The sequence below is a fragment of the Ahaetulla prasina genome, chromosome 16 (assembly GCF_028640845.1).
Source record: "Ahaetulla prasina isolate Xishuangbanna chromosome 16, ASM2864084v1, whole genome shotgun sequence".
NCBI classification, from domain to species: Eukaryota; Metazoa; Chordata; class Lepidosauria; order Squamata; family Colubridae; genus Ahaetulla; species Ahaetulla prasina.
In genome coordinates this window covers 2,364,770-2,375,000 of record NC_080554.1, presented here as the reverse complement: position 1 = coordinate 2,375,000, position 10,231 = coordinate 2,364,770, and the positions used below count along the sequence as shown (strand labels likewise).

General features: G+C 40.5%; 1 protein-coding gene across 8 annotated transcripts in view; it reads right to left on the bottom strand.

The window, feature by feature from the left end:
• Positions 1-8,263, bottom strand: part of POMT1 (protein O-mannosyltransferase 1) — a 50,489-nt gene extending 42,226 nt beyond the window's left edge. For 5 of the 8 annotated variants that reach the window (XM_058159654.1, XM_058159659.1, XM_058159656.1 and 2 more), the window contains exons 1-8: positions 8,186-8,263; positions 6,121-6,265; positions 4,171-4,277; positions 3,769-3,819; positions 2,301-2,447; positions 1,516-1,627; positions 1,098-1,163; positions 193-286 (exon numbers count right to left, since the gene is read on the bottom strand). In XM_058159654.1, the coding sequence (XP_058015637.1) occupies positions 193-286; positions 1,098-1,163; positions 1,516-1,627; positions 2,301-2,447; positions 3,769-3,819; positions 4,171-4,277; positions 6,121-6,242 (699 nt within the window). In that variant the 5' untranslated portion in view covers positions 6,243-6,265; positions 8,186-8,263. The remainder of the gene's footprint in view (positions 1-192; positions 287-1,097; positions 1,164-1,515; positions 1,628-2,300; positions 2,448-3,768; positions 3,820-4,170; positions 4,278-6,120; positions 6,266-8,185) is intronic. The other 3 variants (XM_058159660.1, XM_058159655.1, XM_058159657.1) reach the window with 2 other exon arrangements.
• Between the last annotated feature and the right edge of the window lie 1,968 nt (positions 8,264-10,231).

The following is a 10,231-nucleotide window of genomic DNA, read 5'->3' as shown; positions in this document are numbered from 1 at the left end:
CTAACTTACCAATATTCCCAATTTTACCATCAAACAGTTTTTCTTGCAACCTTGACTGAACACGTTCCAAGAAAAACTGCCGTGCCAAACGAAAACCCATGGATTCTGAAATCCAAAGTTCTCCAGAAATCCTTGGGGGACCAACTTCCATCATCTCAGAGCGACCGCATCCTATTTCACCCTCCGACTTACGTTGGATAAGGAGCGATCACCAACCAGTTGCCAGGAATGGATCCCCGCCAGGCTCAAAATGAGCAGGTAAGTGAAGAGGCCCATGTATTTCACTCTGCAAAGCAAGCATGAAATGCCATTATTATTATGATTATGATTATTATTTACTTTATTCATTAAAAATGAAACTCAGTCAACTGAACATTCAAAAATACATCACAAATACCATTGACTGGTGCTAATGGGCGATACGGGTTGCTGCCAGCCTCCTAGGTATAAACCAAGTATCTTCTTAAAATAGATGATGTTCCAAGTAGTGCAGTTTTTTGCAGTTCTGCTGGTGTTATTGCAGGAAGCTGCAATTTCTTGATGCGTCTTCTAAAATTCTTGGACATGGTACCAAGTGCCCCGATGACAGTGGGTATCACGGTGACATGTTTCATCCATAGCCGGGTTGTTTTGATGGGCAGGTCACATTATTTCATGATTTTTTCCAGTTCTTTTTCTTCAACTCTGGCATCTCCTGGTACCGCAATGTCAATAAATTGTACCGTTTCGGTTTTCCACAACTGTGATATCTGCTGTGTTGTGTTCCAAGTGACAATCCGTCTGTATTCTAAAGTCCCACAAGATCTTCACCTTCTCATTTTCTATTATTATTATTATTATTATTCACAAAATGACAGTTTACATAGCAAACGAGATAACTATGCTGGATTTCGTATCACTAATTGCTTGTCGAACACTTCCCAAGCGTTTAAGACTGCGTGATATATCGGCGGATTATACGAGCAGATCCCAGTAAGCATAAGGAATTATGGGAGTTGAAGTCCACAAGTCTTAAAGTCACAGTTAGACACAGCTAAGATGTTTGTGAACAAGGCAGTTATCAAATATCTTAGCAGACCATCAAGAGATAAGCTTACCCAACTGCACAGGAACAGGAGACCCCTGTTAGTAACAGCCAAAGCCACCATCTTGCAGAAAAGGGGCTTTAAAAAAAAGAAAAAAAAACATATTTACTCCCAAGCCAGCCTTATACCATGGCTGTCCTGTCTCTTCTTAATAACTTCCAGGGTTGCACTCACAACTTCTGGAGGCAAGTCGTTCCATTGGAGCATTACCTACTGTATATTATGTACTACTAAAAAAAATTCACAGAAAATTTTTAAGACTGCTTTTGTTGCAGAATTCATCCCCAGCTGGCTGTGACAGAGCGTTATAAACTATGTTAGTGTAGGTCACACGTCCCCCTTAGTATAAATGCAAAAGACATGTTATTCCTTGGTCTGATTTGGGGAGCTTCTATGTTTCACTGCAAACAAAATTAAAGAAATCTCTTACCTTTGTTTCTGCGTGTTGTGAAACTTCAGATAAGATAAAACTGCCAGCAGGATGAAAAAAATTAAAATTGACTCCAGCAGCATCAACCGGGATTGAGTAATTAGTGAATTTTCTGTTAAAACACAAAAAGAGAAATGAAAATTATTATTTTTTTCTCCCTTATACTGATCCTTCTATGAGGTTTTTACAGGAGGGGGGGGGGTCTCCAACCTCCGACTTGTGGACTTCAACTCCCACAATTCTGAGAATTGAAGTCCACAAGTCTTAAATTGGCCAAGGTTGGAGAGCCCAGTTACAGCAAGCAATATACAGTAGTGGCTAAAATTGTGGAAACCTTTTGGGAAAAGTGTGTTTTCTAAAACTAGCTAATAACGCCTCTTCCTTTTTGAACATTTTAATAAGGTTATATGTTTGTTTTTTTAAAGATCAAGGATTAAGTAACTCCTTCTTCCTTTTCTTTAAAAAACATCCCATTTTGCATTTGGAAAAAGCACCTTTGAGATGACCGAGAATCTTCACAGACACTGTGGCTCTTAAATTAATACGTTTATCATTACTTTTAAATCTGTGTAAAGTTACTTCTGAAGGCTACAGAAGCCACCTCACAACTAACGATCTGCAACGGAGAACCAACAGAATAACCTTGCAAAAGGCTGCTCTGCCTTAAGATAGCGAGAGGGTTAAAACGTGGCTTGAGGAAACAAACCAAATAGTGAAATATCTTGGAAAGGTTCTGTCCATGGCACCAACGATGGAGAATTGAAAAGGAACGGGATCTTATTTACCGAGTAAAATTAGGACTGCAGCACCCAGGGCAACGAAATGGGTGAAATGTAACTCAACCAGTATTTGGTACGCCAAGGGAACACATAAGCCACCAGCTACGGCAGGTAGCAGCCGCAAAGCCCAGATGGGCACATTGGAGCTGTATTCTAGGATAAAATAAAGAGAAAAATCAGTACCAACCTATGCATCAATTGCAGGTTGTTTACCTGCCTCTCTCTAGTCAATTGCAGGCTGTTTACCTGCCTCTCTGGATAAGTTCTTCCACCCTCAAGACAATGTTGTTGCACACCAAAACAACTAGACACAAGGACAGTTTTTCCCCGCATGCCATCACTCTGCTAAACAACTAATTCCCTCAATACTGTCAAACTATTTACTAAGACTGTATTACTACTACCAACTAGAGACTCTAGAAAGAGTGCAGAGAAGAGCAACAAAGATGATTAGGGGACTGGAGGCTAAAACGTATGAAGAACGGTTGCAGGAACTTGGTATGTCTAGTTTAATAAAAAGAAGGACTAAAGGAGACATGATAGCAGTGTTCCAATATCTCAGGGGCTGCCACAAAGAAGAGGGAGTCAAGCTATTCTCCAAAGCACCTGAGGGTAGAACAAGAAGCAATGGGTGGAAACTGATCAAGGAAAGAAGCAACTTAGAACTAAGGAGAAATTTCCTGACAGTTAGAACAATTAATAAGTGGAACGACTTGCCTGCAGAAGTTGTGAATGCTCCAACACTGGAAATTTTTAAGAAAATGTTGGATAGCCATTTGTCTGAAATGGTGTCGGGTTTCCTGCCTGGGCAGGGGGTTGGACTAGAAGGCCTCCAAGGTCCCTTCCAACTCTGTTGTTATATTATATTATATTATATTATATTATATTATATTATATTATATTAATCAAGGAGAGAAGCAACTTAGAACTAAGGAGGAATTTCCTGACAGTTAGAACAATTAATAAGTGGAACGACTTGCCTGCAGATGTTGTGAATGCTCCAACAATGGAAATTTTTAGGAAAATGTTGGATAGCCGTTTGTCTGAAATGGTGTAGGGTTTCCTGCCTGGGCAGAGGGGTGGACTAGAAGACCTCCACGGTCCCTTCCAACTCTGTTATTATGTTATGTTATTCTTCTTCTCATCCTTCCTATTGCCCATCTCCATTTTTTACTTATGACTATAACCTTGTTGCTGGTATCTTTATTTATTTATATTGCTTTATTCAGTTTCCTAGTGTGATTTTGATTGCTCATTTAGTAACCTACGACTATCACTAAGTGATACTAAGTGCCTAACTTGGAACCCTGACTCCTCCATTTGAGCTGGCTTTTCTACATTTCTCATCAGGAATAATACAAGAACAAAGATTTATATACAACGCAGGCATTATAGTTTCTTTTATTTATTTTTTAACAGGTGGCCATGTCCTTATCACTGTTGTGCTGGGGGTGTGAATCATAAACCACTTTACCTGCTCCTATCCTGTTCCACAAGAAATTTCCATCAAATCCCCCTAAATAACCTGAAAAGGAAGGGAAAGGAAAAAAATAAATTTTCCAGCTCACAGAACCTAAACTTAAATTAAAGGCGGACGCTGGCTAAACATCTGGATGTATCCCTATAGGTTCCTCAGCAATACATGAATTCCCCCCCCCCAGTTTCTCCATTCTACACACATCTTGTAAACTTTTGCAAACGCAATAATCAGTTCAACTCTTTTATTATTTGAATTGACATATAGCCCAGATGTTCCACTGCCATGGATTTTGTGGTCCGCCAGCAGCCTGTGAAGCTGGTAGCGGAGTCAGACAGTGAGGAGCCCTTAATTCTTAATTCTTGCAACACAGGATGAATTCTCTGAAAATTTGCATACCTCCCAAAGCGAAAAGCATGTGGCCGAACGGCGGCCCGCTATCATCTATGAAAAATATCCGCTTCATGTACAAGGAGAGAAACTGGCCGTAGTAAACTTCATCAAAACTGGAATAATGCAATAAAATAATTAAAAGAGAGAGAGAGAGAGATTTTTCATCAAACCCCTCAAGTAATTGGATTTGTCACCTCAACAAGAAGCATTAAAGTTACAGATAGTTCTCGACATACGACCACAATTGAGCCCAGAATTTATGTTTGCTAAGAGAGAAAATTTGCTAAGTGAGTTTTGCTCCATTTTACGACTTTTTTTGCCACGGTCGCTAAGTGAGTCACCGCTGGTTTTTTTAGATTAGGAACTCGGTTGTTAACTGAATCTGGTTTTCCAATGGACTTTGCTTGTTATAATGTCATAAAAGGGGATCCCGTGATCCCGGGCCACACTGCAACCGTCATAAATGCGAGTCAGTGGCCAATCCTCTGGATTTCGATCCTATGAGCATGTCGTGATGCTGCAACGGTCGTTAAGTGTGAAAAATGGCCGTAAGTGAATCACTGCAGTTGCTAAATTAGTAACACAGCTGTCAAGTGATTTACTTAACCTCTGAGATAAGTCAGAAAATGAGGCAAAACTGACTTTTAACAATGGCAGCTGAAATTTTGGGATGAATTACAGTTATAAGTCGAGAATTATCCTGCCTATCTGAAGTACAATGTAGCATGAAGCCAAATTTAGCAGTTTACAGTAGTGGCCAGAATTGTGGAAACCTTTTGGGAAAAGCGTATTTTCTAAAACTAGCTAATTTTTATTTTTTTTTATTTGCATTTATATCCCGCCCTTCTCCGGAGACTCAGGGCGGCTTACAATGTATAAGGCAATAGTCTCATTCTATTTGTATATTTATATACAAAGTCAACTTATTGCCCCCCCAACAATCTGGGTCCTCATTTTACCTACCTTATAAAGGATGGAAGGCTGAGTCAACCTTGGACCTGGTGGGACTTGAACCTGCAGTAATTGCAGGCAGCTGTGTTTAATAACAGGCTTCTTACAGCCTGAGCCACACCACGGCCCCTATAACACGGCCCCTAATAACACCACTTTTTTTTTGGGAGTAGTACCATAAAATTATGTATCAATGGAAAGATAATTTAATCAAGAATGTAATGCAATAACTTTTATGAAGGATTTGCCATTAGAATAGCAGTTACAGTATAAAGAAGAAAAGTGAAACTTACCAAAACTTATCACCATAAAACAAACGAGATATACAAAAATTATCACCATGTGAGTTAATCCTTAGTTGGGTAACCTTTAGCATGAATTATAGCCTTACAACGTCTTCCCATGGAGTGAACCAAGTCTTTTAGTTCTGTGGCTGTTATTACGTGAAACCAAGATTGAAGGATTGTTTCTATTAACTGGGTTTTATTGTTGGGTCACTTCTGACTAACAAGTTTCTTTAGTCGGTTCCATAGATTGTCAATTGGGTTAAGGTCTGGGCTGTTCCCAGGCCATTCCAGCAGTGGAATAGGGTTATCTTGAAACTCCCCCCCAAAAATGGTGATATTAGCCATCAAACCTCAAAAATACACTCTTCCCAAAAGGTTTCCACAATTTTGCCTGCTACTGTAGTTCTGTTCATCCATCCAGCTACAATTCCAGCAGAGCGTAAAAGATATCCATTGTCCACCATGACAGCCTGATTAATGTTAATCTCAATTTGTTTTCCTGGCTTTTTCACACTCCAAAAGCTGGACTGAATAATAAATAGTTTATGTGCCTGGATGAAAAGCTTCTAAAAACGCAACTGTTTTCCGTAGACATTTTTTTACGAATAGCCAGAGAGAAAAGTTTGGTTTTAATCCCCAGAAAAGCCATTGTCAATACGGACATTTTCAGTCTACTAAATCTATGGTGTCCCCATATATTGGAATATATGTTACTCACACTACAGCTCTGGGATAGGACAGAGCCCACAGCCGGCTGATCAATCCAACTACAGTCAAAACCACCAGGTTAACATTGATTTCCACTGAAAAGACAATTGGCTGCTTTAAAAATCCAAACATTTTTCAGAATGATCTGGTGGCATCTAAAAAAAATTAAAAGGAAAGTCAGTCAAAGAAAAATAAAAGATTCTGGGCTGCATAGACAGAGGGATAGAATCAAGATCACGTGAAGTGTTAATACCACTTTATAAGGCCTTGGTAAGGCCACACTTGGAATATTGCATCCAGTTTTGGTCACCACGATGTAAAAAAGATGCTGAGACTCTAGAAAGACTGCAGAGAAGAGCAACAAAGATGATTAGGGGACTGGAGGATAAAACATATGAAGAACGGTTGCAGGAACTGGGTATGCCTAGTTTAATGAAAAGAAGGACATGATAGCAGTCTTCCAATCTCTCAAGGGTTGCCACAGAGAAGAGGGAGTCAAGCTATTCTCCAAAGCACCTGAGGGCAGGACAAGAAGCAACAGGTGGAAACCAATCAAGGAGAGAAGCAATTTAGAGCTAAGGAGGAATTTCCTGACAGTTAGAACAATTAATCAGTGGAACAACTTGCCTGCAGAAGTTGTAAATGCCCCAACACTGGAAATTTTTAAGAAAATTTTGGATAACCATTTGTCTGAAATGGTGTAGGGTTTCCTGCCTGGGCAGGGGGTTGGACTAGAAGACCTCCAAGGTCCCTTCCAACTCTGTTATTATTATTATAGATAAAAATCTGGCGCTGTCTCAAAACTGTTGGAAAAGTTATGTTCAGACCAGTCAGCCATCCACAGAGAGATAAACCACGTTTCCCCACCATTCAAAAGAAACATTTTTTTAAAAAAAAAAAAAGGAAACCAAGGTTCAAAACACATCCTCTCTAGCTGCCAGCACTTAGATAAGCAGGGATTAACTCCAGGCAATTAAGCCGAGAATAATATCTTAATTGAGGAATTAACCAAGGAGAAAACCACACCGGCATGGCAAGCTACTGTATATAAACAAGCAGGCAAACCCCCACACCCACTGCCACTGATAATGTAACCTAGTAGAGTCATGAAACGTCAGCAAGGAAACAACCAAGCTCAGCGGGCAGCAAGGAGCCCGCTGTTGAACCCTGAGCTACAGGGACTTGATAGGTGGCCCCAAAACCCCAAATGCAGTCTAAATATTTGGCTGCTTGAGCGACAAACCGTAATAACAGAGGAGAGTGGCAGTATCTGGAGGCAGCAGAAGAGAAAGAACTGGAGAAGATAACAAATTAGAAACAGGTGCAATGCCTTTAACCCCACCCATCCACAACAGCTGCCTATCCCGGGTCCTTGGGAGGGGCTTGATAGGTGGATTAAAACCCAGTCTAAACATCTGGCTGACCATAATATGAATAGAATAGAATTTAGAATAGAATAGAATTTATTGGCCAAGTGTGATTGGACACACAAAGGAATTTGTTTTGGTGCATATATGCTCTCAGTGCACAAAAGAAAAGATACATTAGTCAAGAATCATAGAATAGAATAGAATAGAATAGAATTTTTATTGGCCAGGTGTGATTGGACACACAAGGAATTTGTTTTCGTCCATATGCTCTCAATTTTACATAAAAGAAAAAGAAAAAAAAATACTTTCATCAAAGGTACAACATTTACAACACAAATGATGGTCATAGGTTGCAATTTAACCCTTAAAAGGATAGCCACAAAAAGTTACAGCCATGCAATCAAATTTGATTTGATGGTAGTTGAACCATCCAATACCACATACCCACCAGTACTGCAAAAGGCAGCTGGGCTGGGAACAGCTTGTATCGTGCAACGGTGCCTGCAACACATCACACACCAGCATCGGAGCGTGCAAACTCTCTCCAGCAATTAGCAACCTCTCTGCTTCCACACCCTTCCAAACATTTTGCACCAAGCCCTGTTCTTCTTTTGCACCCCGCGTCCGGGGCGGAAAAAAAAAGTCTAAATCTTATCGAGAATACCCGGGGCTTTGCTTTCGTTCCGATTATTTCGAGAAACTCACCCGGTTGCTTCTGCTCCTGGCTCGCCTTGCTTGGTTCAAACTCCGTTAATTTATACCCGCCCTCTCCTCCCCCCCCCCTTTTCCTGGAATGCGCTCGCCTTCGTGCCGGTGTTCAGGCGGCGGAGATGGGACGTACCAATTATAAAAAAAGGGGGAGAAAAGGAGGAGGCGAACATATGATCCGCTCTACTCCCCGCCCCCTACTGGAGAGAAGACAGGAAGGCAGGACCGGAGGTGACATCACGGACCCGGACAGTTGCCATAGGAACAAGAAACCATAGAGGATGTGCTGGTTTCTTTTTTTTTCCCCTGATGGTTCTAGCCATTTGCAACCTGGTTGCTTTCCTGGGAAACTACAATCCCCAGAATTCCTAGTATTCCTTGCAATACTTTTTGCAAAGTTTTTCTTTTCTTCTTCCTATATATATATATGCTTATACCTTTATATACTATATAACCTTTCTGTATGATAGTTACATATATTGTTGTGACAAAATAAATAAATAAATAAATAAATAAATACTAAATTGCAAGATTTAGATATTGTAGCCACCAAAGTCGTGACTTTCTAAATATTTTATACAATCAGAATGCCAATGTTGCCAGATGTTTTGCACTACAACCCCCACTGCAAATCTATTTCCATTACCCAATTTCTGCAATTATTCACGGCTGAGCAAATGCCCACCTAATAAAGTGGCCCTAATTAAATTTCTTTTATCTCTTTTTCTGCAAGTATCCCGTTCACCCTGGTGAAATCTTGCTTTGCGACTATGCCAATTGCATTACTTGCAGCGATTGTACAGCAACAGGATAAACCAAATCACACGAGGGTGAATGCAAATTGTTGAATTTTAGAGGGGCAGTTGGATAGATTGCATTAACTAGATTTTAATAGTTAATTTAAGCTTTAATATTAAATTTAATATTAAATTTAATAGATTTAAGCTTAATGTGAACCGCTCCAATCTTGATGGCAGAAAATATGACTTCAGTAACAGAGTTGTTAATACTTGGAATGCACTACCAGACTCTGTGGTCTCTTCCCAAAATCCCCAAAGCTTCAACCAAAAACTATCTACTATTGACCTCACCCCATTCCTAAGAGGTCTGTAAGGGGCGTGCATAAGAGCACCAACATGCCTACCGTTCCTGTCCTAATGTTTCCTTTGACTGTATCCAATTTCATATAGTTATCACATTTATGATTATATTTTATATATCATATAGTTATTTCATGCTTATGCTTATATATACTGTTGTGACAAATAAAATAAATAAAATAAACTAACAAGAGTTGGAAGGGACCTCGCAGGCCATCTAGTCCAACCCCCTGCCCAAGCAGGATCTGTCTCTACCTAGGGTTGAACTCACCACCTCCTGATTGTGAGGAAAGAGCTCCACCTCTAGGCCACAGTCCAAGAGTGTCCCAATGGTGCTTTTTCAGGAGCCAACTGGACTTTTTCTTTTGAAGACATTTTATTTCTCATCCAAGAAGCTTCATCAGCTTTAATTGGGTGGTGGGGAATGGAAGAATTTATATTCCTTGTGGACAAGCTGGTCATTTGCATCCTTTTAGAGGCAGAGACATCACCCAGCCAGGATGGCTGTGGAAGTTGGACCATAAGAAAGGCTGAGCGCCGAATAGAATAGAATATTTTATTGGCCAAGTGTGATTGGAAACACAAGGAATTTGTCTTGGTGCATATGCTCTCAATGTAAAATAAAATAATTGAGGCCTTTGAACGATGGTGCTGGAGAAGACTCCTGCGAGTCCCTTGGACTGCAAGGCCATCCAACCGGTCAGTCCTAGAGGAGATCAACCCTGACTGCTCTTTAGAAGGCCAGATCCTGAAGAGGAAACTCAAATCCTTTGGCCACCTAAGGAGAAAGAAGGACTCCTTGGAGAAGAGCCTAATGCTGGGAAAGACGGAGGGTAAAAGAAGAAGGGGACGGTAGAGAAGGTGGTGGCTGGATGGAGTCACTGAATCAGTAGATGTGTACTTGAATAGACTCCAGAGGATGGTAGAGGACAGGAAGGCCTGG